General features: G+C 38.1%; 1 protein-coding gene across 1 annotated transcript in view; it reads left to right on the plus strand.

The window, feature by feature from the left end:
- gcn1 (GCN1 activator of EIF2AK4) overlaps positions 1-21,343 on the plus strand; it is a 59,955-nt gene that overhangs the window by 22,671 nt on the left and 15,941 nt on the right. Inside the window, exons 33-49 of the mRNA XM_062051530.1 lie at positions 2,377-2,623; positions 7,413-7,534; positions 7,661-7,775; positions 8,146-8,325; positions 10,780-11,000; positions 11,101-11,169; positions 11,240-11,378; positions 11,476-11,672; positions 13,459-13,601; positions 13,691-13,808; positions 14,221-14,436; positions 14,561-14,725; positions 17,342-17,503; positions 17,593-17,685; positions 20,513-20,656; positions 20,751-21,020; positions 21,105-21,218. Coding sequence (XP_061907514.1) covers positions 2,377-2,623; positions 7,413-7,534; positions 7,661-7,775; positions 8,146-8,325; positions 10,780-11,000; positions 11,101-11,169; positions 11,240-11,378; positions 11,476-11,672; positions 13,459-13,601; positions 13,691-13,808; positions 14,221-14,436; positions 14,561-14,725; positions 17,342-17,503; positions 17,593-17,685; positions 20,513-20,656; positions 20,751-21,020; positions 21,105-21,218 — 2,715 coding nt within the window. The remainder of the gene's footprint in view (positions 1-2,376; positions 2,624-7,412; positions 7,535-7,660; positions 7,776-8,145; positions 8,326-10,779; positions 11,001-11,100; positions 11,170-11,239; positions 11,379-11,475; positions 11,673-13,458; positions 13,602-13,690; positions 13,809-14,220; positions 14,437-14,560; positions 14,726-17,341; positions 17,504-17,592; positions 17,686-20,512; positions 20,657-20,750; positions 21,021-21,104; positions 21,219-21,343) is intronic.

Below are 21,343 nucleotides of genomic sequence, written 5' to 3' on the forward strand. Positions count from 1 at the left end.
AAGAGAAGTGTAGGATACTTCTCTTGTTGCCTTATTTGTATTTGACTTTATTAAATGTATTTATATTAGGAACACAACATGTGTATATAACAAAGGGTGCAAAGTCTGCAGGCAGTAGGAAACACATGGTTAATTAAGTGTAGGGAGTAAAACTGATGGCAGTCTAAAGTTCAAGATTTTTGGAGCTCTTTGTTCAGTGGATCAGATGTTTGATGAAGCTCTGTGTCTATCTACCACCACTACTGTTTTCTGTTTATTTGTTACTGACTGTGGCAGGACACCTCTGCCTCTGTTTCACTTTATGTTGCTGGTAAATAATATGGTTGTAGTAGTAGGCTAAAGTTAAATTATTTAGTATGCACTAATTAAAGGGGCAGAGCTTTGAGACATTTTAGCGTTTATATTTTATAAGATATATTTTTTGTAAGAACCACAATTAATAAATATATTTCAGTGAATAACTTATTGTTCAAATCTGTATATAAATATGTACATAAAGTGTTGTAATTATATTGTAAAATGGATGGATGGATGGATGGATGGATGGACGTTTAAAACAAAACTGTTATTATTAATTAGTAAGTATACATTTTTTGAGCCTTTTAAGAGAAAATCAAATCATTGTAGTAAATTATGCAAATTACTCAATGATGTCATGGTGACCACGCCCATAGCCACGCCCCCACCGCCACAGGTATCTTGGCAGTTTATGGGAAACACTGCTTCCAATTGATCCATTTGATTTAAAAATGATGTCTAGTATATAGAGATGTCCGATAATGGCTTTCTTACCGATATCCCATATTCCAATATTGTCCAACTCTTAATTACCGATTCCGATATCAACCGATACCGATATATACAGTCGTGGAATTAACACATTATTATGCCTAATTTTGTTGTGGTGCCCCGCTGGATGCATTAAACAATGTAACAAGGTTTTCCAAAATAAATCAACTCAAGTTATGGAAAAAAATGCCAACATGGCACTGCCATGCTTTTTTTTTTTTTAACATGGGGGGCGGGGTTGAGGTGGGGGGGTAGGGGGTTGCGGGGGGCGTCGCGGAAGAGTTAGTGCTGCAAGGGGTTCTGGGTATTTATTCTGTTGTGTTTATGTTGTGTTACGGTGCGGATGTTCTCCCGAAATGTGTTTGTCATTCTTGTTTGGTGTGGGTTCACAGTGTGGCGCATATTTGTAACAGTGTTAAAGTTGTTTATACGGCCACCCTCAGTGTGACCTGTATGGCTGTTGACCAAGTATGCCTTGCATTCACTTGTGTGTGTGAAAAGCCGTTGATACTATGTGATTGGGCCGGCACGCACAGGCAGTGCCTTAAAGGCACGTCCCCAATATTGTTGTCTGGGTGGAAATTCGGGAGAATGGTTGCCCCGGGAGATTTTCGGGAGGGGCACTGAAATTCGGGAGTCTCCCGGGAAAATCGGGAGGGTTGCCAAGTATGACTGGGAGACGCAACTGCTCTGTACTTCTCCCTACGTCCGTGTACCACTCCGAACTGCGGCGTTTTAAAAAGTCATAAATTTTACTTTTTGAAACCGATACCGATAATTTCCGATATTACATTTTAAAGCATTTATCAGCCGATAATATCGGCAGTCCGATATTATCGGACATCTCTACTAGTATAGTTTTACTGTTGATCTCAGAATTACATTTAATTACTAACTACTTGCATGTAGTCAAAAGACAGTTAAAATCTTTTGAAATCTGCCTTGTAGGATACATGATAGTCATTAATCACCATGCATGTGTAGTTTCCTTCCTGAGAAAAATAATTAGTTGTGGAAGACGTAGCTTTCTTTAGTAATACTGTGAAACTAACCGACTAATGTCGACGTAACTGGAATGGAAACCGAAACTAGCCATTGTTTGTGACTTGTTTACGCTGATTGCCAATAATGATGACGATAACAATACTACAACACACGTTGTAGTGACACATTTTTGTCAAAGAAATACCATTTTTGTGTCTTGAATGTTCTGTTGACTTCAAAGTATTTAGTGATAAAAACACAGTGGACCAAGACTTGTTGAGTTGGTCGACATACAATAGACGGGTTGTCGACATCAATGGGATTGACTTAAAAGGCGATTCACTGTATCTGATGTTGGAAATAGCAGTTCTTCTGCCATCAACTTTAACCCTGCAGACACATGATTTGTTTAGGTTTTTGAGGGGTCTGTGAGCTTTATTTGCATTATTGACATTCCTACTTGTAGTAAAAAGGAAGACAAGCTCAGTTTGTAAGGAAAATAATAGGACAATCAATTGATCAATATTCCCCAGCTTCTCATTTCTAGTATGAAACATAGTATTCAACTCGTGGTGAGCTTTATTTTTCACTTTCTTCATGTAGGTCCAGGAATCTGTGGCCAGCTGTTTACCTCCTTTAGTGCCTGCCATCAAAGAGGATGCTGCAGGAATTGTAAGAAACCTGCTGCAGCTGCTGCTGGAGAGTGACAAGTATGCTGAGAGGAAGGGGGCAGCCTACGGGCTGGCTGGCCTTGTCAAAGGGCTCGGGATCCTGGCTCTCAAACAGCAGGAGATCATGGCTACACTGACTGATGCCATCCAGGACAAGAAAAACTTCAGACGAAGGGAAGGTGAGTGATAACCTTTTCCACCACAGAAGTATAACTGACTTCACCTTGCACACCAATTTCTGCTGGGGCCCCATGGCTCAGGTTGTGGAGTGGTCCAAACCTGATGGCTGTGGGTTCGAAATATCTTGTATTTATCTTTGTCAATGTGCTTAACGCCATCAAAGTAGAAAAATCATATACAAGTGAAAGCCAGTTTACCAGTTATAATTTAGTAGGGGTGCACAATAAATATCGGACAGATAATTCTTATATTAGATTCAACATTATTGTCATTATACATGTATAAATACAGGATTACAAAATGTGGTTTAGCATCTAATAAGAAATGCAAGAGCAGCAGGTGTGTGATATACATATGCAGTAAATTAAAATACAAACACAGTCAACTCAACTGAACAGGTGGGAATAATTATACATGGTATACATACGTGATATATACAGATGTATTATAAACAAATAAACAGGTGTGTTATGTGAATACATTTGTTTTGGACAAATATACAGGTGTGCTCTTTAAGTATGTATGTACCAGATGTACTAAGAACATATGTATGTGTGTGCTTTATTAGTATACAGAGGATCTGCAATATTGTCTATCAATACATAATGATTTGAATAAAGTGCAGATTGATGAAGGGATTGGATAAGAACAGTCAGTGTCATTGGGAAAGATGGGGAGTGAGAGGTAGCGATGATATGGGGACATAGAGGTTTAGTGGGGGACAGAGTTTGGTAGGTAAACCGTTTGGGGAAGGGGCTGTTCCTAAACCTGGTGATTCTGGTATGAAGGCGCCTGAAGGGCCTTCTAGAGAGGAGAAGCTGTAAAAGACTATGGTTAGGGTTCGAGGGGTCCCAAAGAACACTGCAAGTTCAGCAAAGGCATCTAGGAGGTAGAGAAATCCTTGTGATGCATTGGGCAGTGGAACCCGTTTATGTTGACGTCCTTCAAACTGGCTGACTCACGGGGACATAACTAAAATCGAAAAACGAAACTAGCCATTGCCTACGCATTTACTTGTGACATTGTTCAGAGACACAAGGAAAATGCATAATCATAAAGGACTTTTGAACCGACATTACCAGTATTCTGTTTTCATATGTTATTAATAGAGCTGCTATGTTAATTTTGTTGTGTCTTGCAGTGTTGCTAACTGGACTACAATCTCTCTAGCGTTGGGTGTGTAGATGACGTCATTGTCCAATTTGCATAATTGACAATGACGCATGAAAAAGGAAAACAGGAAAAGTAGTACAAATTCTTCTGTACATTCTTTGTGTACTTTTTTTTATGTTACAAGCCTGTGAGGGCTTTTAATTTGGGTGTGCCCCAGCATGACCAGCTGCACAATGAAGAGCAACACATGGTTTTATGTTAAGTTTCCAAATGTGTCCAATTAGACTAATAGACAATTTACAGGGGTATAAATACTCGCCAAATATATATATATATATATATATATATATATATATATACCGTATTTCCTTGAATAGCCGCAGGGGCGTTAATTAATTTAAAGGCCTACTGAAACCCACTACTACCGACCACGCAGTCTGATAGTTTATATATCAATGATGAAATCTTAACATTATAACACATGCCAATACGGCCGGGTTAACTTATAAAGTGACATTTTAAATTTGCCGCTAAACTTCCGGTTCGAAACGCCTCTGAGGATGACGTATGCGTGTGACGTAGCCCGACGAACACGGGTATGCCTTCCACATTGAAGCCGATACGAAAAAGCTCTGTTTTCATTTCATAATTCCACAGTATTCTGGACATCTGTGTTCGTGAATCTGTTTCAATCATGTTCATTGCATTATGGAGAAGGAAGCCGAGCAAGCAAAGAAGAAAGTTGTCGGTGCGAAATGGACGTATTTTTCGAACGTAGTCAGCCACAACAGTACACAGCCGGCGCTTCTTTGTTTACATTCCCGAAAGATGCAGTCAAGATGGAAGAACTCGGATAACAGAGACTCTAACCAGGAGGACTTTTGATTTGGATACACAGACGCCTGTAGAGAACTGGGACAACACAGACTCTTACCAGGATTACTTTGATTTGGATGACAAAGACGCAGACGTGCTACTGTGAGTATGCAGCTTTGGCTTTTTTTTGCGTATGTACGTAACTTTTTTTTAAATATATAAGCTTTATGAACCTTGGGTTAGGTGAACGGTCTTTTGGGCTGAGTGATTGTGTGTGTTGATCATGTGTTTGAATTGTATTGGCGTGTTCTATGGAGCTAGGAGCTAGCAGAGGAGCTAGGAGCTAGCATAACACGTACCGTACCGTACGTGCGCGTCACGTACGTAACTTTTTAAAAATATATAAGCTTTATGAACCTTGGGTTAGGTGAACGGTCTTTTGGGCTGAGTGATTGTGTGTGTTGATCGGGTGTTTGAATTGTATTGGCGTGTTCTATGGAGCTAGGAGCTAGCAGAGGAGCTAGGAGCTAGCATAACAAACACGCAGGTGTTATTATGCAGGATTAATTTGTGGCATATTAAATATAAGCCTGGTTGTGTTGTGGCTAATAGAGTATATATATGTCTTGTGTTTATTTACTGTTGTAGTCATTCCCAGCTGAATATCAGGTACCGTGAGTATGCAGCCTTGGCTGCTAAACATTCGATAACATGACCGTATGTGCGCGTCACGTACGTAACTTTTTAAAAATATATAAGCTTTATGAACCTTGGGTTAGGTAAACGGTCTTTTGGGCTGAGTGATTGTGTGTGTTGATCAGGTGTTTGAATTGTATTGGTGTGTTCTATGGAGCTAGGAGCTAGCAGAGGAGCTAGGAGCTAGCATAACAAACACGCAGGTGTTTTTATGCAGGATTAATTTGTGGCATATTAAATATAAGCCTGGTTGTGTTGTGGCTAATAGAGTATATATATGTCTTGTGTTTATTTACTGTTGTAGTCATTCCCAGCTGAATATCAGGTCACCCCCGGCTCTCACAGCATCTTCCCTATCTGAATAGCTTCAACTCCCCACTAGTCCTTCACTTGCACTTTACTCATCCACAAATCTTTCATCCTCGCTCAAATTAATGGGGAAATTGTCGCTTTCTCGGTCCGAATCTCTCTCACTTCATGCGGCCATCATTGTAAACAATAGGGAACTTTGCGTATATGTTCAACTGACTACGTCACGCTACTTCCGGTAGGTGCAAGCCTTTTTTTTATCAGATACCAAAAGTTGCAATCTTTATCGTCGTTGTTCTATACTAAATCCTTTCAGCAAAAATATGGCAATATCGCGAAATGATCAAGTATGACACATAGAATAGATCTGCTATCCCCGTTTAAATAAAAAAAATTCATTTCAGTAGGCCTTTAAAACCTCCTGTCACTCCTGCGTTTACCGGAAACCGGCGGGATGGCCGTGCATGCGGTAATTATTTTAAAACCTCTTCTCACTCCGGCGTTTACCAAAAGGAATCCATAAAATTTAGGCGTGCGCTTTGAGTGTGATGTAAGCATACCATCATGAAAAGCACATTTAATTAAAAAAAACGTTATTATGGTCTTACCTGTACTTATAAATGGAGTCCATTTGCAGCTCCTTCTGACCAAAAGCATCGATAACTTGTTTATAGAAGTCTTCCTTATTTTCTTTCTTCAGTTTTAAAAGTCTCTGTTTCGATGGAGATATTCCTTTAATTATTACCTCCTGCTTCGATTGAAAGTCCAGTTTAGAAAACTGTTTTATTTTAGATACCGGTATGTAATCTTCCATGTTAAAGGAAGAAAAAAAATCTCTTGCTGCGTGTGTTCACTTCTTCTGCAGTACCGGAAGTCGCAAGAAGGATCACTAGCGCGGCAGCGCCCTCTACCACCAGGAGGCGGGAGTCATTTAATGACTTATACAGTATTTCACACACGCAGCTACGGTATATTAATAAAACATAGCTGCTTACTGTTCTCTTTAGCATACTGTACCGGTATTCAATAGCTTGGACCTTAAATCCTACTGAAAAGCTCTTTATCTTTTTTCCTTTGTGCGATTGTAAACTACTGAAAGCAGCTTCCTCCATTTTGAAAATGAGGACAGATGCGTCACTCGTGACGTAACGTATTTGACCCGGTGGAAGTTCTAGCCATATGCTAAATATTTTGCGAAACGAGTTTGACCCGGCGAAAATTATAGACATGCGATAATAAAATTAATATTTTGCGAAACGAATTTGATCCAGCTTCAATAATAAACCGGCGATAAGGCCAAGCATGCGTTAATTATTTTGAGAAACGAGTTTGACCCGGCAGTAATTCTAGACGTGCGAATACTATATTCCCTGCGCCAATTCAAGGAAATACGGTATATATATATATATATATATATATATATATATATATATATATTAGGGCTGCAACAACTAATCGATTAAATCGATTAAAATCGATTATAAAAAATAGTTGCCGATTAATTTAGTCATCGATTCGTTGGATCTATGCTATGCGCATGCGCAGAGGCTTTTTTTAAATTTTATTTATTTATTATTTTTATTTATTTTATTTTATTTTTTTAATAAACCTTTATTTATAAACTGCAACATGTACAAACAGCTGAGAAACAATAATCAAAATAAGTATGGTGCCAGTATGCTGTTTTTTTTCAATCAAATACTGGAAAGGATAGAAATGTAGTTTGTCTCTTTTATCCGATTATTAATCGATTAATCGAAGTAATAATCGACAGATTAATCTATTATCAAATTAATCGTTAGTTGCAGCCCTAATATATATTCAGAATTGAAATAATGATATTTGTATTTTCAGGATCCCTCTTTGCTTTTGAGATGCTGTGCAACATGTTGGGAAAGCTCTTTGAGCCTTATGTTGTCCATGTACTACCACATCTTCTCCTTTGCTTTGGAGACGGAAATCAGTATGTCAGAGAGGTGAGCAAGACGATCACGTGTTAGATTTTCACCCCCACACTAAAATAAGACTCCATCCAGGTCACTGTTGTGATCTGAAATAGAAGTTGTGTGAATGTTTGCAACATGTCCTTTATCCTACACCAGGCTGCTGATGATTGTGCCAAGGCAGTGATGAGGAACTTGAGTGCACACGGTGTGAAACTCGTCCTCCCTTCTCTGCTGGTGGCTCTGGAAGAGGAATCATGGCGTACTAAAGCAGGTTTGCAGTGACAACACACAGCCGTTAATGTATTGAAAGGATGGAAAACCCAAACATGTGATTATGGCTTGGTTGGTAGAGCGGCCGTGCCAGTAACTTGAGAATTCCTGGTTCAGTTCCCAACTTCCGCCATCCTAGTGGGTCGTGTTTAGGGCTTTGCATGGCAGCTCCCGCCATCAGTGTGTGAATGGGTGAATGTGGAAATAGTGTCAAAGCGCATTGTGAAGGTAGAAAAGTGCTATACAAGTATAACCCATTTACCATTTATCTCTGAGTGGAAGCTGTCATGTTATACATTTTGTATTCAAACATTTAAACTGCAGATTTATTTTCAGGTGAATAATCAAATCTTGTAACTCTGCTTTCCTAGGCTCTGTGGAGTTACTGGGTGCCATGGCCTTCTGTGCACCCAAGCAGTTATCTTCCTGTCTCCCTAGCATTGTTCCCAAGCTGACAGAGGTGTTGACCGACTCCCATGTGAAGGTGCAGAAGGCTGGTCAGCAGGCTCTAAGACAAATTGGCTCTGTCATCCGTAACCCTGAAATTCTAGGTGAGAATTGTAATCAGTGTCTGTATAAAAACGATTTCTCATTTTGAAGTGTGTGTAGAATTTAAAGTGCAACTTTGTTCTAAAATAGTCACACCATCTTCAGAGTAGCCCTTTATTTTGGACTTTATCACAAAAGGCCTTTTTAATTAATAATTTGTTAATAATAATTTAAAATTAAATAAAGCCAAACATGCTAAACTTAAGGTTTTAATTCTGCCCAAACAAGATACAATCAACTTAAGGCCTGATTTACCAAGATCCAAATACCACGTGCTAAACAGCATGTGCAATCTATAAAATTGTACTGTTATGTGGGCGTGTTGCATGGGATCTACTAAGATTGCACGTGCTGTTCATAACTTGTGCAGACCGCCTTACTTAAATGAGGTTTTTGTGTGTACCACGCAGCTTTCACCATGAGACACTCGATCATTTGCTGTACATTCATGTTATCATGATTTTAGTAGTGTTTTGATATCAAACAAGCAGCACACATGAACTACTTTTTATGGGCATTTTAGAAGCAGTCTGGTGCATCCACAATGAAACCCACTTTTGTGCGCTGCAGATGCGTTCCTGGGAGAGAGCCTTTACTTACTGTGCTCAAGACGCAAAAAAAATGCAAGCACAGCGTGAGCATCGATTCTGCAGTCATGTGTGTGTAACTCTGTCAGTTTGCACGTACTTTTCATAAGTGCTAAATACAACTCTAAATTGTGCTCGCTAAACGGTGATGTGTTCATAAATCTCCTCTTCTACTCCCAGTATTGTGGGCATTTTGCTTACCAGCATATGTTCTGCCTACTAGAGAAATTGAGACGCAAAATGGATTGCACACCTTATTCTGCTCACTTAACAGACGCAATCCACTATGCACACATTTAGTAGATCAGCTTTCCATGTGCTATCAAGTTTGTACGTGCTTAGTACCCGCACACGAGGAAACCCGTCATCGACTCAACAGCTAAGGTTCCCTATTTGATTTGTTAGTTTTGCACTACAAAATTAATCTAAAGCTTATCCATAAGTTTAGTTATGCTTAGTTATGCTTAGTAAGTCCATAATTACCGTATTTTTCGGAGTATAAGTCGCACCGTCCGAAAACGCATAATAAAGAAGGAAAAAAACATATAAGTCGCACTGGAGTGTAAGTCGCATTTTTGGGGGAATTTATTTGATAAAAGCCAACACCAAGAATAGACACTTGAAAGACAATTTAAAATAAATAAAGAATAGTGAACAACAGGCTGAATAAGTGTACGTTCTATGACGCATAAATAACCAACTGAGAACGTGCCTGGTATGTTAACGTAACATATTATGGTAAGAGTCATTCAAATAACTATAACATATAGAACATGCTATACGTTCACCAAACAATCTGTCACTCCTAATCGCTAAATCCCATAAAATCTTATACGTCTAGTCTCTTACGTGAATGAGCTAAATAATATTATTTGATATTTTACGGTAATGTGTTAATAATTTCACACATAAGTCGCTCCTGAGTAGAGATGTTGATAAAGGCTTTAAAATGTAATATCGGAAATTATCAGTATGGTTTTTATTTTTATTTTATTTTTTATTTTTTTATTAAATCAACATAAAAAACACAAGATACACTTACAATTAGTGCACTAACCCAAAAAAAACTCCCTCCCCCACTTACACTCATTCACACTCATTCACACAAAAGGGTTGTTTCTTTCTGTTATTAATATTCTGGTTCCTACATTATATATCAATATATATCTCTTTTTTTTTTTTTTTTGATGCTTTTATTTTTATTTTTTTTTCTGTATTGTGTAGTTATAATTATATGCTTTTATTTGTAATTGTATTGAATTGTGGACCCCAGGAAGACTAGTGGGTTGTTGAGGCAACCAGCTAATGGGGATCCTTAATAAAAATCAAATCAAATGTATCATCAATACAGTCCGTAAGCACACATGATTGTGCGTGCTGCTGGTCCACTAATAGTACTAACCTTTAACAGTTAATTTTACTCATTTTCATTAATTACTAGTTTATACATAACTGTTTTTATATTGTTTTACTTTCTTTTTTATTCAAGAAAATGTTTTTAATTTATTTATCTTATTTTATTTTATTAATTTTTAAAAAAAGGACCTTATCTTCACCATAGCTGGTTGTCCAAATTAGGCATAACAATGTGTTAATTCCACGACTGTATGTATCAGTTGATATCAGTATCGGTAATTAAAGAGTTGGACAATATCGGATATTGCCATAAAGCCATTATCGGACATCCGTACTCCTGAGAATAAGTCGCACCAAACTATGAAAAAAACTGCGTGTTATAGTCCGAAAAATATGGTACTGCCTGGTTGCAAGAAATAGGTTACCAGTTGTATGGAAATTGTTGTGTGTGTGACTGTTTCAGTATGTAATGATATACCTAATTCCTATTTTTATGTCACTATTCTTCCAAAGCTATAACACCCGTCCTGCTAGATGCTCTAACTGAGCCATCCAGACGGACCCAGACATGTCTTCAAACCCTTTTGGACACTAAATTTGTACACTTCATCGATGCTCCTTCCCTTGCCCTGATTATGCCCATTGTCCAGCGAGCCTTCCAGGATCGTTCCACTGACACTCGTAAGATGGCTGCTCAGATCATTGGCAACATGTACTCCCTTACTGACCAGAAGGTACTGTCAGTGCAGAACAACCATAATATTAAATGTAATGTATCATTAGGCTTATGCTCCATATTCCCGAAATAGAAACTGATGTTATGTTTTGCAATAGGATTTGTCGCCATACCTACCTAGTGTCATTCCTGGACTGAAGGCTTCTCTATTGGATCCAGTGCCTGAGGTGGGTTTCCTGACTGACAAGTTTAATTGCAGTAGTTTGTAGAGCTGATACTATAGCTGTTACTCTCCAGGTACGCACAGTGTCAGCCAAAGCACTGGGCGCCATGGTGAAGGGAATGGGTGACTCCTGCTTTGATGACCTGCTGCCGTGGCTCATGGAGACGCTGGCCTCTGAGCAGAGCTCAGTAGATCGCTCTGGCGCAGCCCAAGGTCACTTACATCATTCATAGTCATTGTTTGCTCTTGTTTTTTTGTATACAAATTTAAATTACACATACAGATTAAATGTTATTTTTGGTGTGTTCAGGACTGGCTGAGGTGATGGCTGGGCTTGGTGTGGAGAAGCTAGATAAACTGATGCCAGATGTGGTGCAAACTGCTTGCAAGGTGGATATAGCCTCCCATGTCAGAGATGGCTACATCATGATGTTCATCTACCTGCCCCTTACGTTTGGAGACAAATTTACTCCTTATGTCGGACCCATCATCCCATGTATCCTCAAGGTAATGTCTTCTTTGCTCAAGTTGTTGAATGTACCAACCACAATGACAATCCAGTGGCTAACAATCTAAAAAATATATAATTGGAGGCATTTTGTTGTTTTTCTGTTGTCCAATCCAGGCAAATACTGTAATGCCTTAATTTTGATCTTACTTAGCACTAAACAGGAAGTCACGTATTCATGTTTCAATGCTGTGTAACTAGACAATAGTTACAGTGCAGCCGGAAAAAAATAAAAATAAAATGCATATGTATGTATGTATGTGTAAATGTGTATGCGTATATATGTGTATATGTGTACATTTGTATATATGTGTACATTTGTATAAATGTGTATATGTGTACATTTGTATATATGTGTAAATGTGTATGAGTGTACATGTGTGTATGTGTACATATGTATATGTGTGTACGTGTACATATTGTATGTATACATGTGTATGTGTACATATGCAGTGTTTCCCACACATTCATTTATTTGTGGCGGCCCGCCACGAAAGAATTACGCCCGCCACAAATTAAAAAAAATTAAAAAATGTAAATATATATATATATATATATTTTTTTTTTTGTCCTGTCCAGCTTCTCAGGCAAATCATATAGTTGATGTAGATGCCCATATAGGCTGTTCAGATTTACTTTACAAAAGAGAAGTGTAGGATACTTCTCTTGTTGCCTTATTTGTATTTGACCACTACTGTTTTCTGTTTATTTGTTACTGACTGTGGCAGGACACCTCTGCCTCTGTTTCACTTTATGTTGCTGGTAAGTAATATGGTTGTAGTAGTAGGCTAAAGTTAAATTATTTAGTATACACTAATTAAAGGGGCAGAGCTTTAAGAGACATTTTAGCTTTTATATTTTATAAGATATATTTTTTGTAAGAACCACAATTAATAAATATATTTCAGTGAATAACTTAATGTTCAAAACTGTATATAAATATGTACATAAAGTGTTGTAATTATATTGTAAAATGGATGGATGGATGGACGTTTAAAACAAAACTGTTATTATTAATTAGTAAGTACACATTTTTTTAGCCTTTTTAGAGAAAATCATATCATTGTAGTAAATTATGCAAATTACTCGATGATGTCATGGTGACCACGCCCATAGCCACGCCCCCACCGCCACAGTTATCTTGGCAGTTTATGGGAAACACTGATATGTATGTGTGTATGTGTACATATGTATATATGTGTGAATGTGTACATATATATATATAAGTGTGTATTTGTACATATGTATATGGTTATATATATGTATATAGGTATATGCATATGTACTTATATGTATATATATATATATAGTATATATGTATATGTGTGATGGAAAGCGTTGGTTTTCATCCAGGATGTCTCTGTACATTGCGGCAGTCATCTTTCCCTCCATCCGGGCTAGTCTCACAGTTCTTGCCATTGAAAAACATCCCCAAAACATGATTCTGCCACCACCATGCTTCACTGTAGAGATGGCCTGCTGATCAACGGGGCCTAGTTTCTTTCAAACATGATGCCTAGCATTCACGTCAAAGAGTTCAATCCTTATCTTATCAGACTAGGGAATTTTGTTTATCATGGTCTGAGTATTTCAGGTGCATTTTGGCAAACTTTTTACCATGAAATGGCTTCTGTCTGGCCACTATTAATGCCATATGGGCCTGATTGGTGGTTTGCTGCAGAGATAATTGTCCTTCTATGATAATTTTTAATTTGTTTTTTTGACTTAGATTAATTTTAATCTATTTGTTGTATTTGCATAATCAATGCTTGTCTGATCCACCAGGCTTTGGCTGATGAAAATGAGTATGTGAGAGACACTGCTCTGCGAGCTGGCCAGTGCATTGTTAGCATGTATGCAGAAACTGCCATTGCACTCCTACTTCCTGAACTAGAGCAGGGGCTGTTTGATGACCTCTGGAGAATCAGGTCAGACTTTGACTTACTCCCAGTAGTAAGTAGATGTGGCGTTGCAATGGGTTTAAAAACTGTGTTTGCATCCGTCTGTTGCATTGCAGGTTCAGCTCAGTCCAGCTGCTTGGAGATCTGCTGTTCCATATTTCTGGAGTAACAGGAAAAATGACCACAGAAACCGCATCTGAGGATGACAACTTTGGAACTGCTCAATCGAATAAAGTAAGAACATGTATTTATTTAAGTTAATTCACCTTGGTAATATATTTTAAGATGAAATCTCAGTAGTGTCTTTTAGATATGTAGAGGACCACAGATTATTTAAACCAGTTTCCAAAGGGTGATTGATGCAGGTCTCCCCTGCGGCCAAGCGTGAGATGTAGCAAAATGGGCCAAAAAAAAGCAATTAAAACTTTAGTCACACTGTAAATTCACCAGATGGGAACACAGATCGCTAGATGATTTTAGACAACATTTTAGATTTTGAAAACCCCCGAAGTCCTCTGCATTATAGCTGTTCGGTGCCATTGGTGAACAAATTGGGATCTTATAATATTATACTTTAAAAAACATCTTTTTACTGTAAATGTTTCATGTGTTGGGCAGTGTCTCACTTTAATTATCCCCTTCTTAGGCTATCATTTCAGCTCTAGGTGGTGAGCGGCGTAACCGTGTCCTTTCTGGACTCTATATGGGCCGTTCAGACACCCAGTTGGTGGTTAGGCAGGCGTCCCTTCATGTGTGGAAGATAGTGGTGTCCAACACCCCCCGAACCCTTCGAGAAATCCTCCCAACCCTCTTCACCCTACTGCTGAGCTTTTTGGCCTCCACCTGCCCTGACAAGAGAACGGTATGTTATCTTTTTCACCTCTAAATTATCGTCTGTGTATTTTTTGTTGTGCTTAGTCCCTACAGTACCTGTTTTGCAATGTGAACATGCTTTTATTTTGACACAATTTTGTGTGTGATTTCAGATCGCTGCCCGGACGCTGGGTGATCTGGTGAGAAAGTTGGGGGAGAAGATACTCCCTGAAATCATTCCCATCCTTGAAGAAGGCTTGCGCTCCGACAAGAGTGATGAGAGGCAGGGTGTCTGTATCGGCCTCAGTGAGATCATGAAGTCCACCAGCAAAGACGCCGTGAGTCATAAAGATGCATTTCTTTAAAAGGAAAGATATCAGCACATACAGTATTTGCAGCATTATTTTATCCACTCCAAATGCCTTCCATTATTCAAAGATGTTTAAACGTATTCCTACAAAAATAAGTTTAACTTTATTTTAATCAGAATAGTATTTTAAGTTTTCATTCCCGATTCATCGATCTGTCCACTAACAAAGGCTACGTTCATACTGCAGGGTCGGATATCCAATTCGGATTTTTTTTGTCAAATCCTATCTTTTTAGTGGCCGTTCACATTATGAAAAAATTGTGATTTCTAATGTGTATGCACTAGGGCTGTGAATCTTTGGGTGTCCCACGATTCGATTCAATATCGATTCTTGGGGTCACAATTCGATTCAAAATCGATTTTTTTTTTCCAATTCCACACGATTCTCGATTCAAAAAACAATTTTTTTTCACGATTATAAAAAAATTCTCTATTCATTCAATACATAGGATTTCAGCAGGATCTACCCCAGTCTGCTGACATGCAAGCAGAGTAGTAGATTTTTGTAAAAAGCTTTTATAATTGTAAAGGACAATGTTTTATCAACTGATTGCAATAATGTAAATTTGTTTCAACTATTGAATGAACCAAAAATATGACTTATTTTATCTTTGTGAAAATATTGGACACAGTGTGTTGTCAAGCTTATGAGATGCGATGCAAGTGTAAGCCACTGTGACACTATTGTTCATTTATTTTTATTTTTATAAATGTCTAATGATAATGTCAATGAGGGATTTTTAATCACTGCTATGTTGAAATTGTAACTAATATTGATACTGTTGTTGATAATATTCATTTTTGTTTCACTACTTTTGGTTTGTTCTGTGTCGTGTGTGTCTCCTCTCAATTGCTCTGTTTATTGCAGTTCTGAGTGTTGCTGGATCGGGTTTGGTTTTGGAATTGGATTGCATTGTTATGGTATTGCTGTGTATTGTTTTGTTGGATTGATTAATAAAAAATAAAAATAAATAAATAAAAAATCGATTTTTAAAAAATGAGAATCGATTCTGAATCGCACAACGTGAGAATCGCGATTCAAATTCGAATCGATTTTTTCCCACACCCCTAGTATGCACTCTGACCCGCATGCGGACATGATGTCGCACGCAGTGTTTACTGAGGTAAACATGGCTTCCACGTTGTCAGCACTGGCGCATTTGTGGCAATTTCAATGATTTTGTGCAATCATAGTCAACATTTTCTGAATCGAATTGTTGCACGTAGAACATTAAGAAGGAAGAGGGCAGGAATTTTGGCCCTGGCAGTTATACGGGATATTTTGCTTCAATGTCTGCTTGAAGAGCGTGTTCGTGGGCGAGCAGTCGGAGACAGAATTGGTAAAACGTTCATGTGAGATCCTTAAACATATTATTTTCACCTGTTTTCTGTTTTCTTTTGTAACCGTCTATTTTGACGCTTATTGCTTTTTGATGACGTTCTGGTCAGATGAATGCAACCTTATTGTGGGAGCGTTCACATTGAGGACGCATCGCATATATTCGATTTATATCCACATACGAAAGAGGCCTGGGTCGGATATGAAAAATTTGGAATTGCAAATCCGATACAGGTCGTATATGGGCAAAAAAAATCGGAATAGACCTGCAGTGTAAACAAGGCCAAAGTGTGTCATAGAAAATGCACCCGTAAACACCTGCCTTCAGTTGAAACAGGTAATCCGTGTGTTGTGTATATGACAATCAGTTAATTCCAAATGGCAAATACCAGAGCAGTTTGAAATATTTTAGCTTACACAGTGTATTCACGGGGTCTTAAACAGTCTTAAAAAGTTTTGAATTTAAGGCCTTGCTTAAAATTTCTCAAATTTACCTACCGTCTCATAAAAGGTCTTACATACGATTTTCATACGATCGGTATCGATTCCCAGGGAAATGGTACCGTATTGGTTTAAATGTAAATGGTACTCATCTCTATTCTGGAGGCAACTTAGCCGCTAGCAAAACGCTACATTGTATTGAGGTTGCAGCGGTCGTTTGCTTGTCGCTGTCAAATTTGCAGGACAGAACTTGAACAAGTCATCAACATGCATTATGATGAAAGCACTATTGTTGGCTAATTTTATATCATGATATCGTCTATATCGCGAAACCTTATTACAGCAATGGAAAAAGGCCAAAACAAAGAGCTGAAACGCAAACTAACCTCTTAAGGCCCAAGCTGTTTGTTTACATGCTTTTTTTTATTTCTCTTTGCTATTTGGGCTTCTTGGACCCTAATTAGAATAAAAACTAAAAATAATCTTTTGATATTATGTACCCATAAGTACACAAACGTGTACTTCATGTGTAGTGACATGCTAATTCTTATTTTTACACTTTTTTTTCCAAATTCCATTGTATGTTATACTCTTCTGACACCACCAGATGGCAGTATGTGTTCATATGCCGGCATAAGACCCCAATTCCAGTAGTGTACACAATTTTGGAAATAAGAGCTAAAAGGTGCTGTCCACGCATGTGGCCTCTAAGGCCTTTAGAGGTTTTAAAGAAGTAAAATGTTCAATATCAAGTATCAATATAAAACTGGAAAATCTGGCTGATCACATGTTTTTGTATCATAGGTGCTGGTTTTCTCTGAGTCTCTGGTTCCCACAGTGCGGAAAGCTCTGTGTGACCCTCTGGAAGAAGTACGACAGGATGCAGCCAAAACATTTGAGCAGCTCCATGTTACCATTGGTCACCAGGCACTGGATGACATCCTGCCTACTCTCCTCAGACAGCTGGTGAGTTAATCATGTCAACATTCTAACCAGCACGTACTGTACTGTAACTGAGACAATTTACTCACATTGTGCTAAATCTCTTTAACCAGGATGACGAGGAGACAGCAGAGTTTGCCTTGGATGGACTCAAGCAAGTCATGGCAGTGAAAAGTCGATCTGTGCTGCCCTATTTGGTGCCAAAGGTTCATATATCTTGTTGTTGTTGGTTAATAATAATATGGTTAATACCGTGGAACCTGATACTCATCTTTCAATTGGTAACACTTTGCCTTTCCGGTGAAATATGTAAACAAGCTGTGTTCTAAGTGTGTTTTTATGTTTACACATCTGGCGTGTGCATTTGTCAAAGTAAATTGAGTTATGCAGTAAACTAAGATAAAAACAAAGGAATTAGTTTTTCAGGGATTTAAAAAAAATATATATAAATGTTTTAGAGGAAGTGCAGGAATAAAAAGTAACAGAGAAGAGAAAGATGACTTGGAAATTCCTCAAATTAAACATTGTAACTCCAGTTTGTCATGCCAGTGAAGTGCTACCCTGTAATCTACGAAGTATTTGTATCTTACTATTACATATCAATTATAGATTGCAAGAGAATGCGCATCAAATGTCATTACATTATAACTGTAGAAAGGAAAACTCCCAAAGAATGAGGGAACAGGAGAATGTACAGTATTAGTGTATGATGTGATAAATTGTCTCTGTAGCGGCACAAAATGTCCTGGGAAATAATTTCAGCGAAATAACGACAGCCCTGACCTGGTCAACTGCTTTTTTTCGGCACAACATGTCAAAGCCAGAGGGGTTGTTTCTAATAATCGCTCCATTTATGTCGACATCTTTCATCTTTTGTAGTATTATTCACTTTCTTATTATCATTAAGCAGCATGAGTAGATAACACAACTGCTATTTAGTTACACAACATTAAAACTTGCACGCAGTGACTTCCTGTGACTTGGATTTCACCACAACAACTAAAAAATTGCAGCCGTTAATTTATTTCCCTTTTTTCACCAGATAAAAGATGTGTGCATGTACGAAAGAAGACTTACAGCAACATTTTCACAACAGCTCTATTTAGAGTATAAATATATTATGAAAGCAGAAGAATACATAGAAACTAAATAATAAATAATACACTATTTGAGGAAAACCATGTGTCCTGGGCAATTATTTTGACTCAGGGGCCAAATTTAGAGAAAAAAACGTGTCTGGGGGCCGGTATATCTGATTTTTAGAAACACTAATACAAAACCTCACAATAATGTCTGATTGAATGCTAAAAATGTTATGACAGACCGCCTTAAAAAATTGAATTTTATGGAATTTTAACTTTTTTTACTGAATGAGACACCCAGAATGTACATGAAAATAAAGAATGTGGGGTTTACAATATTAACTATGAACGATAAAACACTGAATATTGACAACAATGATCATCACACTCCTCGATCGACATATCTTACAAGCATACAAAAATGCAACAAACAGTGAAATATGAACACGAAGGGTAAAAAAAAAAAAAACACCTACAATCTGATTTATCTGATATATCACTAAGCTTTAGAACTTTGTTGTAAAAATCTCCTTCCGTGTCTGTCCCTGACACCCACATTTCAGGCTGGCCGATCTGGAAGCACTCTGTGGAAACGCTCCCCACCCACACTGCTCGGTGCCTCGTCTGAGCTGCTGTGACTTAGATGACCATAGTAACTAGTATATCATGCAAAAGCGCAGATTCCAACCATTGGAATAGTTTGTATAGTTTAAGACTTACGGTAATTTGAAAACATCACTGCACATCATAATGGCAGCTACAGTTTCGCTCTTAAAGATCTAAAAACATTATTTACTTAAACTTATTTCCAAAAACGTAATGTCCGGCGGGCCAGATTGAAAAGCTTAACGGGCAGCATGTGGCCCCCGGGCCTTAATTTGCCCAGGTCTGATGTGGACAAATATTTCTATGCAGTGTTTCCCACACAAGAATTACGTCCGCCACAAATTAAAAAAAATATAAAAATTAAAAATTAAAAAAAATATATATATATATATATATATATTTTTTGTTCTCTTCAGCTTCTCAGGCAAATCATATAGTTGATGTAGATGCCCATATCGGCTGTTCAGATTTACTTTACAAAAGAGAAGTGTAGGATACTACTCTTGTTGCCTTATTTGTATTTGACTTTATTAAATGTATTTATATTAGAAACACAACATGTGTATATAACAAAGGGTGCAAAGTCTGCAGGCAGTAGGAAACGCATGGTTAAGTGTAGGGAGTAAAACTGATGGCAGTCTAAAGTTCAAGATTTTTGGAGCTCTTTGTTCAGTGGATCAGATGTTTGATGAAGCTCTGTGTCTATCTACCACCACTACTGTTTTCTGTTTATTTGTTACTGACTGTGGCAGGACACCTCTGCCTCTGTTTCACTTTATGTTGCTGGTAAATAATATGGTTGTAGTAGTAGGCTAAAGTTAAATTATTTAGTATGCACTAATTAAAGGGGCAGAGCTTTAAGAGACATTTTAGCTTTTATATTTTATAAGATATATTTTTTGTAAGAACCACAATTAATAAATATATTTCAGTGAATAACTTATTGTTCAAATCTGTATATAAATATGTACATAAAGTGTTGTAATTATATTGTAAAATGGATGGATGGATGGATGGACGTTTAGAACAAAACTGTTATTATTAATTAGTAAGTATACATTTTTTGAGCTTTTAGAGAAAATCATATAATTGTAGTAAATTATGCAAATTACTCGATGATGTAATGGTGACCACGCCCATAGCCACGCCCCCACCACCACAGGTATCTTGGCAGTTTATGGGAAACACTGCTATGTCTATGTCAATGTGTAAGCAATGGATAGTTTTTAGCTTGGTTACGTAATTTGTCGGCCAAGTCAGAGAGTTATAAACAGGTTCCACAGTACTACTACTATTAAACGTTATTATTCTAAGTGACTAACTGATGCAAATTATTTTCTCTCAGTTAACGGCTCCTCCTGTGAACACACGTGTGCTGGCCTTTCTGTCAGCTGTGGCTGGTGATGCTCTGACTCGCCACCTGGGCGTTATTTTACCTGCCATTCTTTCCTCACTTAAAGGAAAATTAGGAACAGAAGATGAACCTCAGGTAACACTAGGCCTCCATAAGCCATTCCTATCTATTTGTGTGACTGTACCGTTTATTTTTGTTCCTTTCTGATAAAAAATGTACTTTGCATTAGGAATTATGCAACTGCCAAACCGTGATCCTCTCAGTGGATGATGATATGGGCCAGCGTATTATCATAGATGATTTATTGGAGGCCACACGAAACACTGACCCTGGGCTCAGACAGGCCGCCGCTACTATCTTAAATGGCTACTTCGCCCGCACACGCCTTGACTATAGTGCCCATACCCGCAACCTGCTCTCTGGCCTTATCCGCCTCCTCAATGACCCCAACACTGAAATCCTGACTCAGAGCTGGGACACAATCAACTCCATCACAAGGGTACGCTCATTTTGCTCTCCAAATATTCTCCTTCTGGAAGTTGTTCAACACCCACACACCCACTGTTTGTTTTTCTTCAAATAGAAACTGGACGCAAGCAGCCAGCTGGCTCTTATTGACGACCTTCATCGAGACATCAGATCAGTAGCTGCTGATGTAAAGGGTCAACATCTGCCTGGTTTCTGTTTGCCCAAAAAGGTAACTCATTATACTATATCAGGGGTGTCCAAAGTGCGGCCCGGGGGCCATTTGCGGCCCGCAGGTCATTTTTTAACGGCCCCACGGCACATTCTAATAATACGATTAAAAAAAATCAGAACATA

Source organism: Entelurus aequoreus, linkage group LG06 (assembly GCF_033978785.1).
Source record: "Entelurus aequoreus isolate RoL-2023_Sb linkage group LG06, RoL_Eaeq_v1.1, whole genome shotgun sequence".
NCBI lineage: Eukaryota > Metazoa > Chordata > Actinopteri > Syngnathiformes > Syngnathidae > Entelurus > Entelurus aequoreus.